The sequence below is a fragment of the Halichoeres trimaculatus genome, unplaced genomic scaffold (genome assembly GCF_033239565.1).
Source record: "Halichoeres trimaculatus isolate MK-OKI-2021-1 unplaced genomic scaffold, fHalTri1.1 fHalTri1_scaffold_19, whole genome shotgun sequence".
NCBI lineage: Eukaryota > Metazoa > Chordata > Actinopteri > Labriformes > Labridae > Halichoeres > Halichoeres trimaculatus.
This window is the reverse complement of record NW_027437197.1, coordinates 15,456,634-15,483,271: the sequence shown is the minus strand read 5'-3', so window position 1 is coordinate 15,483,271 and position 26,638 is coordinate 15,456,634. Positions and strand designations below refer to the sequence as shown.

Below are 26,638 nucleotides of genomic sequence, written 5' to 3'. Positions count from 1 at the left end.
AACAATCATCATCCCTCTCTTAGAAATATAAATTGATATGTGCATTTCTGTACACTGTTTGGACCACACATGCAGGAGAATTAAAAAGAGAAAAATAGGCCATGTTTGTCCAAGAAACTGCAAGCTGAGGAGCCATCATCTCCTGAGCCAAAAGAAACCACACTCCTCTGCCGTGAGATCCTAACCTTTGATTGGGAGAGCAGCCTGTCAGTTTGAAGATCCAAGAATAAAATAAGTGTGAATATAATAAAATACATTACAAATTGTTTCATCAGGAGGTCTGACACGATGGCGCCAACAAGGTCAAACTGGTGTGATGGATGTCTGTGTGTCTGGGGCATGTCAAGAAGTTTCTCATGTGCGAGCATGTCATTTGACATGACCTAGTTTATATTTGTCAAATTATTTGGAATGATTTTATGGGTGACAATTTATTTTAGAGGTCCACAAATTTTATCACACTTAGGTAATAATTAGACAAAGTTTTTTTTCTTATTTCTTTGAAATTAGCCCCAGAATTTTATGAGAATTTGGTGAAAATTAGCACATAACTTCTGTCCAGATTCTGTTTTGCAGTGCGCCTGTACTCTCAGTGTCTATCACAATCAAGTAAGGCCAATTTACAACCCCACTCTTGGTGAATATCACATCTGAAGCCTTCAGTTGTATCATGTAAAACATTATAGGCCTAATCATAAAGGTTTATTATTTTGCATGTGATCTCAATTATGCATATAAACAAACTGAGTAATAAAGACCTTGGTGAAATTAAATAACAAATAGCTAACTATCAACTGCTGATTGGGAAATTGAATTATTTACTTAACATTTCAAAGTGATTATCAGAGGAAACAATGAACCTAACTTCTGTTTTCAAGAACTAAGCAGCTATTTATCTTCTGCTTCTCTGGAAAAAGCAGAAACGTTGGGATACTTCTAAAAACATCTGGTGGTGGGTTATGATTTAATTTCAAATAAATTATTTCCCAATCGTCACCTTCTTTCCTTGCAATTTGTTGTAAATTATAAAGAAACAGGGAAAAAAAACAGTTACCTACCAATTGTGACTTGTGACAATAAATTTGGACATTATTTTAAAGAAGTTATGAGCTAATTTTAAAGAAATCAGAAAAAACTTTGTCAAATTATTACCTCAGTGATGAAATTTGCAAACCTCTGAAGTATTCTGTAAAGACGAAAATCTAAATTTCAGATCCCCTACAACCACCAACTTTCAAAAGTTAAAAGAAATGCCATCCAATCCCCATTTAACCTCCATATTTGCAGAGTTGGTAAATGTCAAATTTGCCTTTGATTGATTTCCTTCTGAGCTATCATCAAAAACCACTAAAATGATTTTCTGCACTGTCCAACCATTACACAGCACACTCAGACCTGCTGATGTTTGGTTTGTGCGGCTCATCTGTGGTCAACTTCAATCGCTCTGGTTTTGTTTTTCTGTTCTGTTTGAATTAGCTTCACCACAGAACTAACCACATCCTAACACAGACAACACTCGACGTAAAGCACTGCCAGAGTCAACACAGCAACTCAGCCAAGACGACAGGATGATGACAAGACCAAAACACCAGAAAAATGCAGACAAAACACACTGAGGTCTCGGATTATAAATACAGATGGAGAGGAATAATGTCAACCATTAGAGAAGTAGCTGTAACCACGAAGCTAATGAGGGCTTTGGCTTTGGCTAGCGTCTGCTGAACTTAAGAGGCCAAATACACAAAGATCATTGGAGGATTTATAGTTTTTTAGGGCAAACCAACAAGAAAATAGCACCATACATGGGTCAAAATGGAACACATAGATAAGTACATACAACAATCACGACTGGAATCCAGAAAATGCTTCCCTGCGGTGAAATTAAAACACAAACAAGACAAAAAACACTCAAAACAGAAGGGAACAGATTAGGTTTAAGATGCCGAAACGCAGCTGTACATTCCTCATTTCCCCTGGTGGATTACTGACTAGGATGTCCTGTGATCCCAACATATAAATACAACATTATTTGTTCTTTGTTTGCAGATAGAAAACAAGAATGTTTACCGAAAATTTAACACAAAAAAGAATATTATTTCTAACATCCTGTTGTTCAAACATCTAAGCGTTCACAGATCAATCAAGCAAAATGATGAAGATGACAACTGCCTCTTTGATATGTTTCTCAGTGAAGCAGAAACAGTGTTTTAGTGTGTTTTAGTGAGACCCCCTGTCTGTGTTTGAGGTATCAGATGAACACATCACAGACTAGTGCAGGTCAGGATGAGCGTTTGATCTGAGACTGGGTGATGACACCGTGTGAAGTATGGCTGATGTGATACCGTAAATAAAAGCTCAGAGACAAGGCCAAAGGCCACAGAAAGGAAACGTGACCGACCTGTGGACTGTGTGGCCATAACTCAGACTTAATAAAGGATTTAAACCCAGGCCAAGAGAAATACTGATCCCACAATACAAAAATGGGCAGTTCAGTTAGTTTTTACACCTACACCTAATGAAACACATAGATGACCTGGTTCACAAACATTAAGACACTTCCAACCTTTAGAAAGAGAAGTTAATGGAAAATACTGCAAAGAGGTCAACACATCTGTGAAAAACAAATGGAAAATTTATGATTTCCTTTGACAAAAACTTTAAATTAAAAACTGACCTTGTGGAGATACAACAGGTCGGATCAGGTGCAGATTTAAGTTACGACTCAAGGATAAGTGCTCATGTGCCTACAAACATTTTTACTGCTTATGCTTGCTTTATTTGGTGGATCACCACGTTAGAAACAAAACCTGGAGAGCAAACTAACACTTTAAAAAGTAAGAGGACATGCTCACAGAAATACTGATCCATGGCATCACATGTGATCCCAAAAGAGTCGACTTAAAAATTTAACAAACCAAATGGACTGAAGACCTGATGTTTCAGACAAATTACTTGAATTGGACTCAAGCACTTTGGAGTTGAACTTGGTCTCACATTCAAACATTGAGATTTTCAGCTCACAACCCTCTGCAGGGGGAATAAATTAGTACGCCAATCAAAAAACAGAAAAAAAAACACTTAAAATACTTTATTCAACTGATCCAGAGAAAATTGGCCAGCTCTGTCCACATATTGCTCAATGTTTTGTCTCCAACACCAGCTCAGAGACCTGTCGTGATATATGTTGAGAGGTTTAGAGGTAACAGCTGCTTTATCTCCCACTAATGATGTAAACTTTGAGGTAAAAGTGCAAACTCGTTGAACTGAAACATCTGCCCTCATTCAACAAGAAGCTCTGATAGCGTGAATAACATCTGCAGCGTGATACGTCTAAATGTATATCTGCACCATATCTCTATCTGTCAGGATGAGACTGACTGCGTGCAATGTGTGTGATACTCCCTCCACCAGCTGAGATCGCTCTGTGAAGAATTCACTATGGGGATGCAAGCTTGAGTTTGAATCTGATGAAAAAAGGGAACCAACCCAGAACATTACAACAACTGTGCGTTAGACTGACATGAAGTTTGGTTGAATCATAACCATTTAACGATTTCTAGGGATCTAGAACGTATCGGTCAAGGAAATGGCAAAAATGGCAAATGGTGCAGCCAATCGTGGTTGCTGTTACGTTTGCACAGATCTTGACTTTTTGCCATCAGAGCACTCACTGTTCAACCCAAAAGGAGCCACCTGCTTGCCTTACTTACAGCAGAGTCAGCATTAATGCAGGCCATGGTTCACGGTCAGTTCACAGTCAAAGACCTCGAACAATGCCTCAAGTGATTTCACCTCTTTTTTTCTGCAGCCTCCCCGTCGCCTCAGTGAATCAAGGACAACATAAGAAGCGATTTGGATGGGGACATTCTTGCTCACTGAATTCAAAAAAGAGGGAAGAAGCTAGTCTAAATGAGCACTGTGATGTGAGTGGGGGGATGTAAATACAAAACCACAAATGTCTTTGTGTGTGTGGGTGTGAGTGAGTGCACAACGTTTAGTGACCGAATCATGCTGCTCTTTGTTAGTGTCTGGTCTGTGTGAGTCAGGTGTGGGCTGAAAGAAAAGGTTTTAAGTCAAATGATTTGTGCCTTTACAGAGAAGAATCACTTCTTAAATTATTCCTGTTCAGGAAGGTCTTTATTTTTTGGGGTCAGTATGTCAAACTCTAAGAAAAAAAAAGGCTTGAACCACAGCAGCTTGAAAAGTAGGCCAGCATGTCAAAGGCAGAGTTTTTTCCTTCTGTGCAGCTTCCGCTGATAGTCCAACATAGAAGTTAATCAAATAATCAGATTCCAAGTATAAAACAAACAAATTCAAGAGACCGAAACACACACATGCACACAAAAATATACATACAGAAGCCAGAATAGCAAAACATCAAACATGGCTGTGTTTGTGTTGGCATTCATTTAGAAACGGAGGCGAGTCTGGATGTAACACCAGATGTCCCATAGGCCTTCATTACGGTGATAAGGGGAATTCGCGTGCCATTTTTAACAGATCTAACAGATATTTGTCTTGATATATCGTACAGCTTGTCTGCACCATTGCCTCTTTACAGCTAATGTTGTTTCCTGAAACACCACAGCTCACTTCCTGTTGGAGAGTTTGGGAGTCGTGCTCTGATAAAAGTACTTCTAGATGATTCCATTCACACAAATGGAAACCAAAAGAAAAACATCCAAAGAGGGGGCGAGTGCTAAACTGAGCGTGAGTCATCGTCTGTATTGAGAAATGAAATGTCCTCATTCAACATAGGAGCAGCTGTGAGACTAAACACATGAAGCTGTGATTTCTCATGTTGATACAGAGTGGCTCAGAAACCAAATCAACACTTTTAGACGGTTGAAGCCAAAGAAAGAGTTTTCCTGTGGAGACACTGTAGAGGCGAGTTAAACAGCTGCACTGAGTTTTAATTTCTTCATTAATAAAGATAATGATGCTGGATTCTGGACTTCAGAAGTGAGCCTCAGGTGGACACTCAATGAACTGCAGTTTTAGATCTTTTAAAGTCAGATTTTATTGTCCAGTAACCACAACTGATCCATTTTTAGCAATTTCTTTTACTCTCTATTTAGTCTGGCTCTCATCTTCCATCATCACTTTGAGCCAAACCTATTTAAAGACAGACAGTCTAAGATAATGGAGGGAGACTTGGAACAGGGCAAAAAGGACAGGGTCACTGTGTTGAGGGTCTGACATGACTTTGAAGCAGAACATGAACCAGAGCAGAGGGACCTGGAAGAAGCCGGGCAGAGCAGAGACTCCCACTGTGCTCATCTGGCTGGGCTCCAGTGTAAACATGGCTCTGGTTTCAGACCTGGACCTGACACAGCTGGACCTTCACTTTCCTAAAGTGGCCTCAGGTCACAAAGACTCTGGACTCTATTTCCCAGGGGGCCACACTTCTAATCAATGCTTCCTGCTGCAATCTGAACTAAATGGACATGGGATTAGAATCATTTTGGTCCTGGATTCTTGAGTCCAACCTGTCAGGTGTTGTTATGATGATCGATCTGCTGTTCAGCCCACTAGTCAGATCATCAACCACATCCAGATGGGACAATCGGATAGTTGAACCCCTCAAAATCCCTCAAACAGGATTTTGAGGGGTTCAAAATTTCTTCCAAAACTCAACAGAAAGCTGAATCATTTACCTCTGTCTTCTGTACAGGGACAAAGTGTCTTGTAGGGTATGCATTAAACATTAAACCAAGTCTCTATGAACTCTTGCTCCCAGCGGCAGTGCCAGGGTTAACATGTATGGGAAAAGGTCTGGAGATAGAAGAAGTACTTAAAACTTTTATTTTACTTGGACTGAAGTTCGGAAGTAAATTCTTTGTGGACGTCGTTTCTGGAAAATCCCCTCATACTGTATATATCTCTGCCTGTCCTTTGCCCTGACTCCATCACACAGTGATTAATGTGGGGACACAGGGGTCCCATCAGGCTCTGCTGTAAGAATTCCAAGACCTCAGTCCTCCCAGGCCTCACTCTCTCCATCCCTCACTTCCTTTTATAGCCTCGCTCCTGCTCCTCGTCTCCATCACTACGTCTTCTCTCTCCATCCTCCAGTTTGTCTTCCATCTCTTTTCTTTTCCTCTCCTTAGTTCAGCATTGTTATCCTGCCTCCACCTCCTACACGTGCTCGCCTGTCTCTCCTCATCTGAGGTGAGGTTTCTCAGGAGACTCACATGGGACGATTGTTTCAGCTGTGTTTACACTGAGACCAAACACATCTTCACAAATTGACTCGGGGTTTATAAAATGATCTGTTCGGCTCACCAGGTTCCCATATTGTGATTAAATATCTCCAATCATTTGTTTGAATTTAATTAATTGCCCCGCTTTCTGGTGATGTAGAGTGGAACGAATCATATCCTGCGGTTTGAATAGACCCGTCATAATGTCCCAACATCCAGCAGAAACACGGCTGATCTCACTGATAGTGCCACATTTTTTCCTCTGCAGAGAGAGACGGTCCATTTCCAGCCCAGCTGTGGTTTAATTGATTAGACTGAATTATTTCTTGTCATGGGAAGAATGTTAACAAGGTTAAATGGGCACTTTGTGATATCAGGACCTTGTCCAATTTCTCTGATTCTCCCTCCATCTCTCTCATCCTGTGTCTGTCTGTTTCATCTCTGCACACAGCACTTGGCATGTCTGTCACTGGTTTGGTTCACATCATTAATAGCATGCCAAAAACGATGGATGCCAAGAAGTAATGATATCCATGAGACCAAGAGGATGGATCTGAATGACTTCAATGATCCTGAGACTTTTCTCTAGTGTAAAACACAACAAACAAACAAAAACACTGAATTCACAGCCTGAAAACTTGGTCACTTAAAGAAAAACTGATGTAGTATTAAGTTTCTACCAATCAAACGTCTGAACCACAGTTTGTTTTCCGCTGGTTTGGTCATAATAAGCAAATGTGAGCATGCTAAGAGAAGCTGGTAAACATATCGTGCATTAGGGTACATGGAAAAAACTGATGTACCATACTATGTACAGTTCAGGGTCAGTGGAAACAGAGAGGCAGTGTGTGACTGCCGGCTGTCACACATGACTGGGAAAGAAAATGAAGCATGAACAGAGATTATCCACAATCAAACTGTTGGTTTTCTTGGCTCCTTCTTCCCTGGGATGTTTCTTCTTTTACATAGTTTTGCATCATTATAAAGTCATGAATATAAAATAGCTCTGTGTTTATAAACATCAGCATGCCAGCAAAAAGACAAATGGAGTGTGACTTAATATAATCTGATTGTCAACAAGCTGCAGGTTGCTAAATGTGAGACTCTACTTTGTGTGTGTACATATCAGCCAATTTGTTTTAAAGTGAGCCAATCACATAAGAAGTATCACATCAATAACATCTCTTTAAATCAGGTTTGGGGATATCAAATCCTGGTTTTTATGTGGGTAAAACCTCTAATATGTGATCAAAACATCAACATCATCCTGATCCAGGCAGTGGGCTGGGCTCAGGAGAGATCACAGGAATATTATCTTTGTCACATGACATCAGAGATGAAACAGAGACCTGGTTAGTAAAAAAGTTAAACATGGCTGTTAAACATATGACATTAAAGATGCTACGAGGAAGATCCGTTTTAATTGCACTCCCTCGCCACCTATTGGCCCGGAGTCTCTGCACACTGTCGTAAGTTACTTTAAGTACAGTGTGTGTTTGTTTTGGAATTAAATGGAGATCAGATCGAATTTTCTTTGTTCAAGACAACTTTTTAATGGATACAAAGCACAGAGGTAAGGGACTTAACAGTACTGTTACGTAGCAAAAGTTGGAGCAGCTGGCTATATGTTAGCCCGGTGCTCCGATGTATGTAGGCTAATGTGACAACAAGTAAACGCCGTCAATTTGTATGTAGTTTATTAGCCGTTTATATTCAGCGCAGCTAGCAGCCCGGTGCTCTAAGACATGTCCATAATGTTAAACGTTGGTAAACCCTGGTTATGTCCTGCCAGTAATCTACCAAGCAGAGCTAAAGTAACCTCACTCTTTATTTTATTGATAGACTCTCGAGTTTGAACAGACCACTGCAGAATAATAAAGGCTAATTAGCTTTTAGCTCGGGCTGTATCACTCTCCTGTTTAACTTTGTTCTGCTTTTCTTCCTTTTTCTATCTGACGGTTAGGCTCCAGTGTCCACTATCACCATGTGTTTTATCTCTTCTCACAACTAAACTTCATCAGCCAGCGTGGTGTTGTCATAGAGACCAAGACGTCCTGTAGATCAATCCTGTCCTGGATGACTCAAACTAGAAGCTAAGAAGTTGCCATTTAAAATGACCTGTAACCAGCAATATTGGGGTTGATAATCTCATTTTAAAGTGTGGATTACAATCGGACATATATCTAGAACCGAACCTTTTTTAAGATCACTTTCTAACTCCTCACAGCTGCTTTCAATTGAAAGCAGGATCAGTAATTTAGAGTAACCTTTACACTACCTGAAAGCAGCTCAACTAAAACAAACAGGTTGTCTGTGATGCTCACATTCCCTTCTCTGTTACACATTTTTGCTTCATGTACTGTATGATTTACTAAGTTTACATTCTGGATAAACCACCCGGTAAACAGTCTGTGGAGAAGTCCAACTATGTGGGGTCCTGCAGGGTTGTAAAGAAACTCTGACACATTTGACTCCACCCCATTTCCTTTTCCTGTTTAGAGAACTCCTCTGGATAATCTATTTTCTCTTCACACAATTCTGCACGCAGGATGTTTTCCATAAAACCTGACTTCACTGAGCCCACAGATAAACACAGCCCACACTCTGTGCACGAGCGAGAAAGAAAATTAAACCTGCTCTGCCAATGGAGGAGAGCAAATTGGCTGAGTCATCCAATACATCTTTCAGCAGCCTTTGGGAAGCTCTTGACGAATCTCATGCAGAACTTTTTCAAACTTTATCACAATGCTCTTTCAACAGTGATCTTAACGGCACATGCATGCTTGCTGAAGGAGGTCATTTTTACAGCAATAGGGGCAAAGAGCCAAGCTCACCAGGCCTCTTCCTCAAAGCAACAATGCAGAACCACAGAGACTAATCAAATAATCACCTCCGATAGAAAACAGCCATTCTTGAGGGAACAATAGTTAAGAAAACAAAAGACAAACACACTGTAAATCCATTTGTATGTTAGCACGCACACACATGCCAGCGTTTTCACACGTGCTCACAGGTCAGAGGTGTGTGTCTCTAATGTGGGGAACGCCTCAGTGGAAAATGCAATCCACTTCAACGTCAGTCTAACAGACATTCAGTGACAGGGAAACCCCACACATGGGCTTCTCATCCCAGGCTGCAGCTTCCTGCAGCTTCCTGCAACACAGCACAATAGACTCTTCCCCTGATTGTTACATCCAGGCACTCTCTATATCACAGTCATTATTTTGGCAGGGATGTGCAGGCGGTTTTCCATCCTTATCAAAGGCAGACATCTTCCTCTCGCTGTGAACACACGCCTTCCTCCCCCCATAAAACAATCACATCTGAGAGGTCAATCACATGTCGGCTTTCCATCAGGATGACCCCGAACTTTCCCCAGTGAGCTGCATGGCTATGCATCTCATCTCAAATGCTTTTCCATCATTTGCATCTTTTTCCTATTCTTGACATTTACAGCTTGAGTCTTTTGACCACAAGGTTGCAATGCCAAAAAGTCACGTGCATACACAACATTTATCACAATCATCCACTTAGCTGAAAGGAGGGTAATTGCTACAGCAGATGTTGCTGCTAGGATCCAGGTACAGTCAAGACCTGCAGCCAAAAACATTCCCCCACAGTCATGGACCAAATTCCCACAACTTTAGCCCCTCTCTTCCAGCATCATCCCCCTCACTGCATTGTGCTGAGACACATCTTGAAATATATTCTCAAACACTAGAGAATCAAAGCCTCTCAGAGGCTCCCATACAAAACATCCTGTTAACATTACTGCCTCAAGAGCCTTCCTTCCTCCACCAGCGCACACAGATAAGCGGATATGTGTGCAGGGTTTATGAGTGTGTGTGACGAGTGGATGTACAAGCAACCTAGTACTGAATCACGTTTTTGCCCTCTTTAACCAGATTGTCCAATTTTGCCACTTAAGTGAAGAATTTACACTCAGGATACAGAGCAGAAAGCCTGCAAAGATCTGATGTTGTGACACAGAAAACATCCTCAAGGCTTTGCGACTTAGAAACTTAAAGTTAAGTTTGCAAAAGTTGCACAATCATATAATTGTTTCTTCAACTTACTTTTTCTGTTTGAATAACCAAGTACAACTCAAAACTTGCTTAATGAAGGCATAAATTTAAAAGTGGGTAAGCTACAATGCCTGAAAAATGTAGCAGTTTTGCAACTAAACATTTCTCTTCTGATGTAATTTAAAAACACAGTATTTCACAGCCCATGGTTTCAATGACACAGGATTTCGCAGCCGAGTCTGACGTCACTGTGAGTCACGGCACATAGATTTCTCCCCAATTACCCACGAAGAGGAACAATAAAAACCTGGAAAGAACAAATTTGGGGATTTCAAAAACATCACACAGAGACCTATGGTGGGAAAATAGTGGAACACAGAGGCTGGGGTCTGGTTCAAATAATAGAAAACGTCCCCTGGTGGGATGTGGAAATTATATTAAACAGAAACATGTTTTCTGGGCAAGGTTGAGATTGAGAAATGTGTTGGATGGGAAACTTTAGAGAGGGATATCTAAATGATCTTTTAACAGGTTAGATCAACTCTTTAAATGCCTCATTACTCAAAAGGTTCAACTAGTTCTTTTCATCTGCAGATTTTACCACAAGTCAGATGCTAGTGCGTCAAACTCAAGAACTTAAGCTCTTTTGTTTTTCTTGTATAACCAATGTTGGCTGTTTCCTAGTACGACAATAAACCTGCCTGCATAAAGCACATGGACTGAGCCAAAATAAAAAGAAACTGCTGTCTCTGAGCATCATCTCCTTGGAGCAGAGCTGCATAATAAACAGAGGAGCTCTGCTGTGTCACACGCTTTTAATCTGGGCCTGAGCAAATGTGATAAAAGTGGGAGACAAAGGTTCTTTTCATCAAACGACAAGAAAGTAACTTTTCATCTGAAAGCCTTGAGTTTAATATTAAATGCCTGCACCATCTGATATTCAGCACAAACTGCAACAAACAGAGAACACACATGGCCTCTGAATCATGTGGGCAACAAGACCATATTTGTGTGTTTTTAAAAGTAGGTTAAGACAGAGAGAGAGGGAGAGAGGACTAAAAATGGCTGGTAGGGGACAGGTTTTCCTGGCTATTCTTTGGGCCCAGGTAAACACTTGACTCAGGAGACAAATGTTCTCATATTTGGATGGAAATCTAGTTTCTACAGCTTCTTTGAGTTTATAAAACAAGAGATAGAAACAGGTTCACATCATTTCTTGTTGTTTTAGGTCTGACTGTTGGGCAAAACACCCCGGCTCTGTGGTCGTCAGCACACAGAGATACAGCTCTAAATAGTTTGTGGTAAAAACACATGATAACGAAGGCTAAATGGGACAGTTTTCTTTGAGGACTGAGCTTCTTAAGAACTTCTTTGTGTCTTCCTGGACAGTTTCCTGACTGAGCTGCAGAAGAGGGATGCCAAAACAAAAAGCATTCATTACCTTAATTAACACCAATTAGAAAACAATGTGGTCTCTTCAAATTAACTTATAGGTTCTCCGTGGTAGTGAAACTAAAGTTTACGCTATGCCAGTTTGTACTTAATTATTAACAGCACAATATGGCACACGCCTTTTTCTCTGATGATAATTGAAGTTTGTGTGACATATAAGCCTGTGTTAACAAGTCAATGGTCAAAGGGATTAACTCAGCATATCTGCACAGATTGTGACCCCAACCCTTAATACTTGCAAGGTCAAGGGTCAAGCTAACAGCAATTTACTGAAACTCCAAATGAAAGCCTACTGCTGTTATTATTTCATTTTGTGTACCCTCCAAAAATCAAACATGTCCTTACTTCAACTAGAAACTTCCATCATGACTCATTTCACAACAACAGTTTGGAGCTTTGCAGCAATTTACCAGAGCCAGAGATCCTCCTCCTCATGAGGAGAAACACCCCAAAGCAGACACTCCCACGGTCTGCAAGTGCCTGCTATTGTGTGAACGACAACCCGAGCCTGGAAACAGTTTCTGATTCATTTTTTTGCGCTGAGTGACAACAGATTTAAGTTAGCACAAGTTAACAACACACAAGAGAAAACTCACCGCGTGTGCTCCAGAGGCGAGGATGGCAATGGAGAGGCACAGAAGCAGCAGCCTGCACTCAAAGGAAAAAACTGTTTAAAATCACTGTTCAATGAGTCCTGTGCAAACACAGATATGCACTGATTTCCTGCTCACCTCAGATTGTTCAGTCCTCTACTTTGTTGTCCTTGCATGGTCCGACTCATGCGTGCCCCAAACTTCAGTTCCGCTCCTCTTGCCAACTTGTTGCCACACTTCTACAGCATGACTGTCCGACCTTAAGAGCACCAAGACCCGCAATGTTAGTCGACACTTAAACACACGAGTTCATGTTTTACCCGCTTGTGGTGCACAGCTGTGCTCTCAGTTTCTACCAGCAACGTGAACTCAGACGGTGCGCACCGGAGTCGCAGAAAAGAGAACTTTTAAAGTCTACTCAAGACAACTAACACCTTTACTTAATTTTTTCCACATTTCTGTCATTGTGTAGCCATAATCACTTACCTTAGAGCGTGGCTCGCATGCGTCAGCAAGTGTAAGTAAGAAGTTCTCACGCGGAAAAAGATGCGCGCAGGCACCCGGCCTGAAAACGCTTCAGAACAGGCACCTGTGACACCAAAACCTCCTCAAATATTCTCACGAAAACAGCAAAGTGAGTGGAGAAGTCTCTCTCCTTCCTGAGAAAAGTCAAAGTGTTTGTAACATCAGGGTTGAGTCCGTTAGCATGGGCGAGGGTGGTCGTTTTTGGGAGGGGGGTGTGGTGCAGAGGAAACAAGACCAACTTGCATAGATGTGATCCTCATATCGTCTCGGACAAAGATGCAGCCCAACGTGCTGCCTGAGCTCCGCAGATAAAGCGTGAATTACCGGAGACTGAAGACAAGAAGCGGCTAACAGGTGGTTGTTAACGGGCACTCTGAACTGAACCACCGCGCAGCGCCAAGATGCTGCTACCGTGCGGCACTCTGTTACTGCTGGCGGCTCTCTACTGCAGTGTAGACCTGACCAGGGCTGAGGTAAGCGGACCAAGCATCATTTAGCCCTAAATGTACTGATGTTGCTGGTAGTCTCTTATAGTGAGATAAAGTTGGACGGGTTTTGGACTTACATGTAATACAAGACCAACCATTCTGATTTCGATCTCAAGGTGTTCAATCAGATATTTGCTTCAAACATTGCTAACATGCGCACTTTTAAGTGTCAAAACAGGCGCGTTCTTTCTGTCAGATGTCTGTATTTTTTTTTTTTTTTATTTTTTTTTTTACTGTTTGAAGTTTCTGTTGAGTGTTTCTGTGTCGCACACTTCTTGCCTCCATCGTTGTTCTCTTTTGCAGCAGTTCTGGATGAAAAAAAAAAGTTGAGTCTATTCCCAGTCCTGCCTCCTCCATTTCTACTGAAGGGGGAGAGGGAAAGAAAGAGGGAGGGGGTGAGGGTGAGGGTGGGGCTGAGTGTCTACAGTAGCCTAACTCAGTGTGTAAAAGTGTGTGTGTGTGTCTGTGTGTTAGCCATATGGCGAGATAACTATGCAGCTTCAGCTAATCATTGGTATGTTCAGATAATCTAAGACATGTCTGGTGTATGTTTGTCTTAAAGGCATCCTGAAAGATCTTATGGTCCCATGATCTCATGATCCTCTAACACAGATAACAAGAGGAGATATTTATAACTCTTTCTGGAACTTTCTTTCCCGGTCATCAGATTATCTTGTTAGTGATTAGATTGCTGAATGAAGAGCTTTCATTTTCTAGAATGGGATATATCACAATAGCTACTTCATATTGTACACTGCAAAAAATGAAATCCAAGCAAGTATTTTTGTATTATTTTAAGTACAAAAGAAAATGTGCTCGTCAAGTTTCTTGTTATTCATGTCTTAACAGAAGAAACTTTACAAGTGCATTTTTCTTGCCCTGAAGGCAGATTTTATGTCATTCTACAAAGATTCAGCCATCATTTTTGTTTTAATGTCTTGAAATTAGACATTTTTCTGAACTTGTCAGGCGAATGAGGCTAATTATCTAATAAGACAACTTGAATAAAACAAGACATAATTGGCTCAGGTTTTGGTTTTAGCGGTGTTAGCTTAATTAAAAACTCACAATAGTGATATTGTAAACTTTGTCTTGAGAGCATAAATTTGGTGTGTTTAATTGCTTCAAGCACATACTTGTGCCAGACTTAGTGATTCCTGCAAACTTTGACAGCTTTTTCCGATCAAGCACCCTTAGAGTATAATGATGAGTGATGTATAAGTAGTTTAATAGTAAATCTAATCCAGTTTTGCTACAACACAGGCTCAAAAAGCTATAGATGAGATCAGTAATGCTCTTGGCTGGGATTGGTATCAGGAGCTAATAAATTAGATTTGGCATCTATACTTGGTTCTGTTTCTGTTGCCGTTTCTACAGACCCATCTTCATTCTCCTGTTTGTTGAACCACACTCAAAAAGTGTTGACGTTCTGCTGAAGAGCTCCTCACATTTAGTGTTTGAGCCTAAATTCACGAGTGGAGTGTTTGGCTGAAACATCTCTTCCTGGATAGAAAGAGGAATCCAGGTGAGAGGGAGGAAATGTTTCTTGCTCAGTAGAGCAATGTGTGATATTTCTGGGAAGATGAACACCTCTCAGGGGAGACTGGAGTTATCGTGAGGAGGTTTCTTCACTTCCGGGCCAGTTGTTGAGGGAACTTTCAGCTGGAGGCTGTCAACATAAGCACAGAAATTTGGATTTTCATAGGAGATTTGGTACAAATGTTAGTTTATATGTCAAATAAGTTTGCATTCCCAGGAGGCCTTCAAATTTTTAACATCTGTCTTTTTCGTAGTTACACTGGCAAACTGTTTGGTGTGTTAAACCACAATTGTATTTATTCAGATGGAGCTCTGATTTATAGAGCTGTGTGGGTTAGAAGTGTGTGATGCTAAGACAACATATCAGGTTAAACAAAGAAGCAAAAACCACTTTTATCCACAGCCTGGACATCTGGAAACTGTGGTGAGGATGGCTGAAGAGGCAAGTATCTGGCTGAACATCTTGTCGCTGATCAAATTCAGTCAGAGTAGTTCAACACTCAGGACGCATTGTTTGAACTAAGAGACTGTCACATCCTTCCATGGGAGGTCCACAAAAGGAAGTTTTTTGATCCTGTTTGCTGCTGTAATCCGTCCAAAGCTGCACAGGGAACAGACAGAGGCTTTCCTCAGAACAATGACCCAGATACCAGGCTGAAAAGCAGTCATTAGTTATTTTTAACTTCTGCTTGTGTAACCTGTACCTTCTTCAGTATGAATCTCATGAAAAGAAATGCGTGTTTGGCTCATATCCACAGGTCATTTCAGTGCATTTATCTCCCCTCTGCCTCCACACGCTCCTAGATGTGACATTGACGGAGTATCAGAGCCTCCTGTTTGGGCTCCTTCACAATCAGCGGGGCCAGACAGAGGCCAGGAGCGAATATACAAAGTAAACAATTCACTTTCAAGCTCATAAGCACGGGAGCACGTGCGAACGTGATAACCTAGAGGTCAGACTGACTGGATAAATGGAGGGATAATGTTAGATTGCTTTGCTTCACACCATTTAAGGATGAAGCCCTGAGCTAATGTTCAGATATTTTTCTATCTTTGCTCCAATCCTGTGACTTTCTTCACATTTTGTATATTATGAACAGAATCAAGTTCCTCTTCCTTGGTAAGAGTGACTCATTTGTAATTCCTAGAGGAAAATAGGAAGGAGAGGGGGGAGGACAGATTAGCAGATTCCTGGAGTGAGAGTTGGTGTGTGGGATGTCGGATGGAGGGATTTGGAAAGGCGTTAGCTGGTGGGAAAGATGAGCCTCTCTCTGCCCCTGACTTGGCCATGATGTCCCAGGACAGGGTGAACCCCAGGGAGGATGAGCAGATATGTGGGAGGCTGCTCTGAGAGCTGTTAATCCCCATACAGCCTGAAGAATGTGTGTAAGTTGTCTGCTGAAAGCCGAGGATCATTATCAACACTTGATCTCCATGTCACGCTGCCAAAGTGCAGACAGCGCAGCTTGTAGTTTGGTCTAGGTCTGATTCTAGGTCTCCCCATCAACCCCCACAGAGACAACAGCTGACCCTGTTAGCGTGACCGGCCACCAACCAAGCAATGCACCCTGGGAAGGTACAACCTGCCTGACCCCCTGCTGCTCCAGCATCGTAAAAATGCCTACATTTGGAAGAGTTGCGATTGTGTTTGCGGCGCTGTATTTTGACAGGCGCTGCTGAGGTGGCAGAAGTGATGCTTCTCTGACCTTGATACTCAAGAAGTGTGGCAGGTATGCTCCACTTTCCACTCCTGTGTGTGTGTGTGCGTGTGTGTGTGTGTGTGTGTGTGTGTGTGTGTGTTTCTCTCTGTGTGTTTCCTGTCGTTGCCAAGTGAGGGGAGGATTAAACAGTGGTTAAGCACGGTAAAGCCCTTCTCAGCTCCCTGTGGTCCAAGCATCAACCAGAAGACATTTCATGTACATTTGCCATGGATGGATTTTCACAAATAAACCACCTTTTTGTCCTGGGCAGACTCCAGTACAACATTATCCTCTTAAGCAACTCCAATGCTCACAGTTAAGTATTGACTGCAACAGAGCACATCTCAAAAACTAGCAAGTACTACATGTTATTTTACAGCACTAGACCTTACCTCTTAACTCGGACCAGGTGGTTTGGGACATTAGAATCCTAAAAGGGGAGTCCTGCTCACTCTGGCTCACAACATTGAACCTCAAATGGTTAAAGTGACTTTGTTGGCACAGATCATACTCTGATAATGGTATCAGGAGACTTTTTTCATATTCTCACACTCACATGTTCTGTGTTAACTGCCTTTAGATCCACTTGTGTTATTGTGGGATCAGTTTTTCCTGGAGTTCAATTGTTTTGGTGAAAAGTGCACTCAAGCTGTTTCACCGTGAAATCGGTGAGTCATAAATGTCATTTGTGGTTTGGATGGAGATGGTGTAATGGATACATCTTCCTGACAGGGAGGTGGGAGTTTGAGAGTGATGGAGGGACGCAGAGGCAGACGTGAGGAGGTTATGAGCCCCCAGAAGTGGAGGAATGTGGGTCGGAGCCGGGGATGATACTCCATAGCAAATCTTTTAGTCTCACACGCTGGCCCTTGACCTACACTTCCACCCGCTACTGCCAAAGTGTCCAACTGATGGAGTCCGAAAAACACAATGATGATGGTCTTATAGATTGACGCCTTTATGTTTTTGGATTGGTCCAAATTAAAAAAGAGTGGGGATTAAGATTTACTTCCTCAAGCTGTCTTCTTAATTACTTGCTGGCCTGAAAGTCTCCGTCATACTTTACAAACAAAGAGCAAGTTTAGGACCAATATTTGTGTCTGGGAAAGTTTTCTGTCTGACAACTTTATTACAGCCGGGGTCAGGATGAGTCTCTTTGTGGTTAAAGGGAAACAAAACATTGGAGAGGTATGTCCAGGTTATGGCACACAGCAGCTTTGCAATACAAGAGAGTCTGCTGTTACCATAAATTATTCCTTTGTCTACTATTTCTTGTCTGATTTATGGACCTGGCTCTGCACAAAAACGACTGGGGCTTCCAGTTTTTTCCTGGAAAAATCTCGATAGAAGTTCAAACAAATATCTGACCTTTTACTTCATACTACAGGAACTTGGTGTTCCTTCACTGTTTGTGCTTTTGTAAACAATAAAAGATCACTACAGCAAGACCGAAACCTTTCGCTTTGTCATGCAGCTCCTCGGGAAACCAGCTTGTTATTTTTTAAAGTCTGGGGTTGGTTTTGTGTTTCTTTTGTAGGCTGAAGCCTCAGAGGACGCAGAATGTTTTCTCCTTATACAGAAACTGAACTCACATCCACTTCTCTTGCTCTTTATTAGAGTTAGCATCATCTGATTGTTTCAAAAGCCAGAGTCACGCTAAATGACGTTTGAAGCCAAAACATGCACTAAGGTCAAGAAAACATTTGTCAAACTATAATCTCAGCCCCTGACATCGCTGGGCAGGTGCAGGATCAGACTCTGGTGAATGCTGTACTTTCTGCTTTGAGACCCAGAGCAGGGACTCAGCTTATTATTGTATTTATATGATGGGTTTCCTGCAAGTGAATGCAGATTGAGCTTAAATGAATTCTGGTATGAGGATGTTAACCGCACTGAGAGCTACATTGGGTTAGACCACATGATATTATGGATGACACACAGGCACATGCTTCATCTGTCCCATTAAATGTTAAACTGATTAATGTGGAATATGTGATGGGTGGTGTTTTTCAACAAGTCTAAGCTTCAGATTAATGGAGACACTTCTTATTTCAGTATCAGCTGAACACGGTGGAGATGTCTGAAGTGGTGTGATCTGGTTTTTCACATCCAGTGCCTTACACCTCCCACATTAGACCTCACATTTTTACAATCTTCTCATCCCAAGAGAGCTAGAGTTACTCTTTATTTTTGCCAGACATGGTAATATGGAACTCTTTGGCTTAAATTTACGGAGGCGAGCTGATAGAAAAAGCAGATCATGAGTCAGATCCGACTAAAATTTAGAGCCTGTGTATCCATACCTAAACTTTGAACCTCTTTCCTGAAGGAGCAGATGCTGGATCCATCTCCTCCTCTGCCTTCATGTTGCTGCTGGCGGATTTCTTGTGACAATGAGAATTGTTCATTCATGTGGCGGCTATTCTGCAAGAGTATCTCCCAAAAAGGGCTTAATCTGATAACTTTGAGAAGGAAACAAGCTCAGCCCGGTCACATGACTTTGTTCCCATAGGCAGCAGAAGAGATATGCCGATCTTTCAATGCATAGCTGAGTCTGGGGGGAGATTAAGACATTTTTAGCTGATATGAGAGCAGATCTGTTGTCAGTTTTCGGCATCTCTAAAGGGCCTGAGGGCGGCGACATCCTGCAGTCTCTATATGTTGGAATAGCAGTGACGTTAGGGCAAAGTGAGAGATAAGTCCAAGCATGGAAGCAGGAGAACAATAGAGAGAAGCTTTGTCTATTAGGCAGCTGTTATCTGAAGTGTGCGTAAGGATAATGAGGCTTAGGAGCTCCATTAGTTTGGTGCACACTGGATGAAGTTTTTCAAACCACCTGTGTGTTCCTGATGTCAATGTTAATTTTACTAGGAGGTGATTTCCTCGGCACAGCATGTGTGCAGCATGCTCAGATTGAAAAGGCTTTGTTGAAAAGGATGTGAAATAGAGCTAACATGCACCCACTCTTCCTGCACAAGAATAGCCCCTGATGGATGCATTGTGTCACTCTATATAACAGTGATGGCAGCGCGTTTTTGTATGGATTACTAACTTCACTTCCAGATGTTTCCATGAAATCCATGTGCGTGTGGGTGTGTGTGTGTGTGTCTTTTTTATATCATAGGTGCAAAAATAGTTTAAAAAGGATCTTTGGGAGATATAAAAAGCTATAGATGCAAAGAACAACAGGATGTAAAAGGACATCCTGTTTTTGTGCAGATGACGTGTGTTTGCAGACGAGATGAATTTTTTTCACAGTCAGAAAGTGTTGGTGTTGGATGCAGTTTTAGTCCTGTTTATCTTTAAAAGTAATGGATGGAAATGGGGTTATGAAATGTGCCAAAAAGCAAAATTGGGGGAAAAATGAGTCTGAGAATTAGCTAAGTGGGATGCTTTTAGTTGGTGCAAGAGTCACAGAGGTCACTCCTTGTCCTCACGTGCTGATGCTATTCCCAGATATCGAAGCACTCATGAGGGAGACGCAAGGCCGACTCAACCCCTTCTTGTCTTTGTGAGCTTAAAAGGCAAGGAAGAGGCCTTCCTCCTCACAGAAAGAATGGCTTCCTAAACCCCACATCCTGTGGCACAGAAATGCACATTCACTGAGGAGCCCCAGGCTGAGCTGAAGAACTGCGAGCCCTGGAGCCACTCACATGGACTGAACTGGCCCTCTTTCAGAGAAAACAAACGTCTTAAAAAGTCATTGTTGAGACTCTCTCCAGCCCCCCTCTAGCTTTTCTTTTTTCACCATCCCTGAATATTTTCTCACTCTCATCGCCTAAAATATCTGAATTCTGTGCAGAGCAGAGGACTTAAATGAATGTCAGGTTTTCACCAGATAAAGAGAAAACATGCAGGATGATTCGGTGCTGCCTGCGTGGGATTGTTAGGGAATGTTTTTGTTTGTATTGTTCTTTCTTTTTTCCCAGTTTGAACCACTGTAAACCAAACAATCGATGTGTGGGCACAACAGCCCCTTCACACAGAACAAAAGCCGCGTGTCTCACACAGATCCAGACAACAGAACTCTTAAACTTCCATATTTCTGACTTGTGTAGTCTGCGTTAAAGACACAGCATCCCCACCAAGGAACCAGAAAGTCTCTGTCCTCAACACAAAGCCAGCCTGGGGGCAAACAACTATCAGCTGTTCTTGGTGGAGCTCTCAAGTGTGTGTTTGTGTGGCAGCTAAAGCCGGAAAGTCCCCTCTTAGTCCAAAAGATAAGTAGGAGCCCTGCCTAATTTGTTAACAAGGTAACATTTCATTCACATGGACGACCTTTCAGACACTGAGTTATCAAGATGACCCTTGTATTGAGAGCTCTGTTTGAAAGCTTAAATCCTCTCTAATGGTCTGACCGGAGGTCAAAGGTCAGCAGGATGAGCATGTGGGGGTCATGTGACTGATTGTCAGGTCAGGGACCTTCATAATCAAAGGCAGAGATGTTGTATAGGATCCTTTAGGAGGACGGCTGTTTAGGGAAAAGTGGCCAATTATTTAATGTCATTAAGATGAAATGAGCTAAAAATTAAAGGTTTTATTTTGAAAGTCTGTCGTGAAATGAGTCTGATCTGAACTTTTGTTCCTTTTGTTCTAGATAAATGTCTCCTCTTCGTCTGATTTCCAATGATGCGTTTTCTTTCTCTTCCTCCCCCCTCCACTGAATTTAGTCCTTTTTTATTTACCAATTGATATATATATATATTTTTTACTTCTAATTTGTTTTCCCTATTCTTATAATTTTTTTAATCCCACCTCTTCTGCTTGTTTCTTTCTCTACTTCCTTTCCCTTTTCTCTCCCTGTTCAACCTCTTCTTCTTTATTCTCAATTTTGTCTTCATCCTTTTTTTGATGCACTGTCTTCTTTCTGTTCTTCGCTTAGTCTTCTTTTCTCCATTTCACAATTTTCCTGATTCTTTAAACTTGTCAGGCTTTTTCTTTGTCTCTTTTTCTTTCCCATCTTTTCTTCTTTTGTTTTTTCCTCTTCTCCTCCATGGTCTCTTGCTTTCTTCTTCTTGTCCTGTCTTATGTCCTCCCTCTTTATCTCCACTCCTATCCACTCTCTCCTGAAACACCTTTCCTTTCCTTTCCTTTGAGCGAACCCTGAGAAATTGTCTAAATCAATTTTCCCGTTAGCAGAGCGCCTGCTGCACGCGAAAACTTGGCCGCTGTGTTTTTGTGATGCTTTGCTGACATGTTTAACACTTTCCTCTCTCTCAGGGGGCCTCTCTCTGTTTGCCTGCCCTGATCCACATCTCTGGTCCAGATTCTGAAGTGACCTGAAAGGTGTCTGTAATTGAGAGTCATGTATTGTTTGGTAGAAACATGGAACCTCTTTGAGAGCCCACCTCTCAGAGCTTTTCTGCTCTCCTGGTCCTGAATTTGATGACAGGCAACATTAACCTGGTCATGCTTCGTCATGCATGCAGACGGGGAGTTTGCTCTAAAAACCTTGTTCGTTAGGCCGACTCCTGTGAGTGTGTTTGCTCAGGCTCATTCCCACATGCTTCGTGTGGGGGAAGAATTGTTTCTGTCATTTCAGTGTTTTACTGCAATTTTAGCTTTTCCCAGGGAGTGATGATTTGACCTGGAAAGCTAGCCTGGGATTATTCTTTTTATTTGTTTGTAAAAACATGCAAAATGTTTTTGCACACACACTAACATAACTCAGCTTGTGTTTATGAGCGTGTGTGTGTGTGTGTGTGTGTGTGTGTGTGTGTGTGTGTGTGTGTGTGTGTGTGTGTGTGTGTGTGTGTGTGTGTGTGTGAACAGCCCTCTGCAGCTACATCTGCTTTTGATTACAGAAGCCTTGAATGATTTCTGTGGTTCTGATGAAAACCTGCTGCCTGCAGCCAGAACAGGACATGTTTTACATCGGGTTAGTCTCCGTAAATATGCGCTGCAGGACTCCTTAAATAAAGGAAACAGAAAACATAGCTCTGTTTTATTGCAGAATGTATATAAAATTGGTTTCATGGTAGAGGACTCCGGACTGGACTAAGGTTCCCCTGGAGTTTTGACTGTGACCACTGTTTGAGATGACAAATGAGAGACAAGCCTTCAGATAGTTTGTCAAGAGTTTCACTTGAGGGAAATATTTCTGTTTGCCTTCTTGCCATGGGCTACAGCCAAAATACATCATAAGTGTCTCTGCTCTGTCAAGGTTGGATCTGATAAGTTTCTATTCAAGTCCATGTGTTACTGAAACTAGCTCCAGTCTGTTGCATCCCTGCTGCGTCTTGAGGTTTAAGCCCTCAAGGTCAGATGAACAAGACTTTTTTCAGCAGTAGCAAAGATGTATCAGTTTGCACAGCGTAGATGCCTCTGGAGAATATGCCGCATCTTCTGGCCAGGATCTCAAATCAGGACTTGCACAAAAGCACCAACTTTTGCAATGTGGCGCTGGAAATCAGGCAACGCCGAGGATGAGGATGGACCAGAACTGCTTTCTCAGAGTGGCCCTGAGATGGACCCTACCAAAGAAGAAGAAGCAAGGCTGGCCAAAAACCACCTGGCGGAGAACTGGGGCCACCGAGCTGAAAATGGCAGACCTGTCCTGGGGCGAGGTGCAACATGCTGCACAATACTGGACCAGATGGAACCAGCAGCCTAGTGTTCCTGAAGGAATGAAGAGGACTAAGATGGACCAGGACAGGGAGTGGTGCACTGAAACTACATTAAAACATCCGATGACTTTCAAAATAAAACAAACTTTGTCCAACACAGATTGTTTTTAACTTAACTACAAAAATAAAAGGACATAATGAGCAAAGCCAGACCTGGAGTCAGGTTTAAGGCTTTCTAGCCCAACATGAACCAGGAGAGGATCATCATTGGGGTAGGAATCACCGGAACTCCTGGGTCTAGGACTCCAGCAGTCCTGCTACGTGCTGGACAGAATATGTATTCCTGCAAGAGTAAACGTGCTGCTATCAAGTGTGCATGCTAATTAAGAAATAGTAATTTTGGCAAAGAATCTGGAAAATCTTGAAAAATGATTAGTCACACCATTTAAAAAGTCTACTACCAACAACTTTTACTGCACAGAGGAAGAAAGGGAAGCAATGTTGTCTAGGCTGAGAAGAGAGTGAGAATCAGTTTTGTCATTTAACCCTGAACAAAAGATTTTTTCTTCATCAAAGTAGCAAAATACTCAAGGAATATGTTTTAAAGTCTTAGTTTCATTGTAAATCTTAGTAGGGTTAGCTGTGCACATGCTAAAACAGAACTATTCTCATATGTCTAATGCGCAACAAAAAGATGTAGTTTTACCATAGGGTTTGGTTTTGGGCTGAATTTCTTCACTTAATACTTCAAATGTTGAATGAAACATTTGAGAATGTTTTATTTTGACTGAAAACAAGATAATGTGAAAAATATGAGCTCACAGGAGGAGTTGATATAAACAATAATTTGTTAATATCTGTCTTAGCGTTGAAAAATGCTCTTTCACATCACACCATCCCAGTCTGTACGTACACACACACACACACTCACATACACACACATTCACACTGTTTACAGAGCAACTTGCACCAGGATCCTCGCCTTCCAAGTATGGCAGTCTGACAGAAAAATTCCCCTCCTCCACGTCTATTCTCTCATCCCAGCCTCGCAGTACCAGAGAAGGATAGGAATGTCAGAGCAGCACAGTTCAACTCAGAAAAATGTATCAATCCTCCTCCACTCATCCTTTTAGTATTCTGGTTTCTCTGCTGTGTCTGTGTGTGTATCTATGGAAGGCTGTGGGAACTGCATAGTTGTGGTCAGAGGCACCTGTGATCTTACTGACCATGAAGAGAAACCTCAAACAATCACCCAAAACCACAAAAAAGCTCAAACAGGCCACCAGGGGAAACACTTTTTAAGACTTTAGGATCAGTTGAGAGTTAGCAGGAATGCTATGAGCTAAAATGTGCATGATTTCACTGCTACATTTATGAAAAGGTATTCCCTTCCCATCATTGCAATGTGCTCCAAAGCTGTCTCATTTAGAGCTGTGTAATTAGCTCTGCCGCCGAAAGCAATCCATCTGACATTTATGGAGTAAAACTATCCTGATTGTCTCCATATGGAAGACATGATCTGTGGTGTGACGCCATAGGAGTGTCTTAACGGGTGACACACACAGGTTAAACATCTCTACGGCTGCATCATTAGAGGTGCACGGGAGCTTGTGAAACACATTAGAATAAAAAAGGGTTATTACTCCTCCAGCGGGCCTTCACAAAAGAAATCCAGATGTTTATGTGAAAGTTCATGGATACGTTCGACTTAACAACATTGCAAAATATTTACTGCCGGGACATGGAGCCAAAGTTTCATTGCTTGTCTTAAAGAGTAATTGCATCAGCCAACATGAAATCAACCCAAAACGCCCAAACCATACAACATAATGTTAACACAAAACTAAGTGATGCAACAAAGTGGCTAAACTGTGTATTTCTTCCCACGTGGGGAAGCTGTTGTTGGAGAGCACATGGTCGTGAAGACACATGGTGGTTGAGAGATATTTTCCTGCTTTATTCCAAAACAACTGAGTCAGAGGGAGAACAACTATCCAAACCTCAAAGATTTATGAGGAGAGGGGTTTCCATTGTGATAAAAAATGTGAGAAGCAAGGATGCAAAACAATAATATGATGTTCTTAGACAGCTTGAAGGTGGGTGGGGCTTTGATGCACCTGGGAGTACCTTGGTCTGTCGCCAGGTACATTTAAGATCATCCTGGCCTGCACGCTCACTGTCTTTCTCTCATCCTCTCCTTGTTGCTCTACTTGGCACATTGCCTTTGTTTAGCTGTTAGGTTTTGTGGTTTACTATTCACTAAACAACTGACTATTTTTCCCATACAGATTTTTTTTGTTGCACATTATTTTTCCTTTTGTTTGTGTTTAGTCTGACAAGCAAAATCACAACACTACAGAGACTAAGACTAAGACTTTTTGATTGTTAGTTAGGAAAGGAGAAGTCACTGATCCAAAGGTTTTCATCTGCGAAACACTAAAATACTCTTCCTGAAGTATTTAAGATAACAGGTTGTAATCACTGAGTGTTGCAGAGTTAGTCTACGCTGCAATGTGTTGAGTGTTGTGAGAAAAGCCTTTCACTCAAGCTCATGAAATCAAGAAAGTGAAAGTGCATCAGAGCGAGTTATCTGGTTTCCTTCCTCGTATCAGTGTGGAAGGAAGGCTCCTCTCTGGAGATAAACTCTGGGATTTTTTTTGTTTGAATAATTTTCTCTGGCAACTCAGATTCTAGTTTGCAGGGTCAGGAAAACTTTTGAAAAAAGAAAAGTGACAGATGGATCAAAGCAGGAAGTTTGATTTTTTAAGCACGTTGGCTTCAGATCTCTACATCATGACCTTTAAACAAAGTAGGCCACAGACTGAGCTGCTAATAAAAGTTTTATGGCATGAATATTGTGAGGGTTTCTTCTTTATCTACTGTATGTAAAGAAGGGACAGGATGTAAAAAGTTCTCCCACACAGTTTCTCCCCTCGAGGCTCTGGTCGGACATTTCAGCCGTCAGGAGGTTACAGCAGGAATGTGTCAGGAATGTAATGTAGTTTTCAGAAAAGTCTGTGGATGACATTGACCAGATGTTTGTGTGATCTTCACTTTGCCTCAACATGGAAGGAAAGACATGTTGAAAAACCTTCAGCTGTTCTGAGAGCAAAACGGGGGTTTTTCCGCCACCATGTGGTTGTAATGATACTGCTGGGATGTGAGCTGAAAACTTTTAATCTAAACTGAATCCATGTACGGCTTTTAGTAACAAGCTGTATTTTCCTCAGAAAGGAGACTCCTCGTATTACTCTCTACCCTTTTGAGGGTCCAGTTATGCAACAGCTCCATACACTCAGTCATTAGTTTACATTATTATTGTTTACATTAAAGTCGAGATCGCCTGACCTGTGTCCAGAGAATACATTAGTCATCACTTCCTCTCTTCTGAGAGTGTCTCAGAGCTGGACTTATGTTTCTAATGATGTCAGACATCTCAAGCAAGTGTTGTTGAAAGATCAGGGCCTTCTGGGATGAAGCCTGGACTGATGTAACCTCTGACACAACTCTAAGCCCTGAGATTCACTGAGCGATGTTATAAAATCCT

General features: G+C 41.7%; 2 protein-coding genes across 4 annotated transcripts in view; one reads left to right on the top strand and one right to left on the bottom strand.

The window, feature by feature from the left end:
* col4a2 (collagen, type IV, alpha 2) overlaps positions 1-26,638 on the bottom strand; it is a 63,832-nt gene that overhangs the window by 31,391 nt on the left and 5,803 nt on the right. For 2 of the 3 annotated variants that reach the window (XM_074694620.1, XM_074694622.1), the window contains exons 1-3: positions 12,760-12,939; positions 12,412-12,532; positions 12,277-12,328 (exon numbers count right to left, since the gene is read on the bottom strand). In XM_074694620.1, the coding sequence (XP_074550721.1) occupies positions 12,277-12,328; positions 12,412-12,461 (102 nt within the window). In that variant the 5' untranslated portion in view covers positions 12,462-12,532; positions 12,760-12,939. Of the gene's footprint in view, positions 1-12,276; positions 12,329-12,411; positions 12,533-12,759; positions 12,940-26,638 lie in introns of those variants that run through there. The other variant, XM_074694621.1, reaches the window with a different exon arrangement.
* The window catches only part of col4a1 (collagen, type IV, alpha 1), a 33,565-nt gene continuing 19,989 nt past the window's right edge, over positions 13,063-26,638 (top strand). The window contains exon 1 of the mRNA XM_074694623.1: positions 13,063-13,271. Within this exon, the coding sequence (XP_074550724.1) occupies positions 13,200-13,271 (72 nt within the window). The 5' untranslated portion in view covers positions 13,063-13,199. The remainder of the gene's footprint in view (positions 13,272-26,638) is intronic.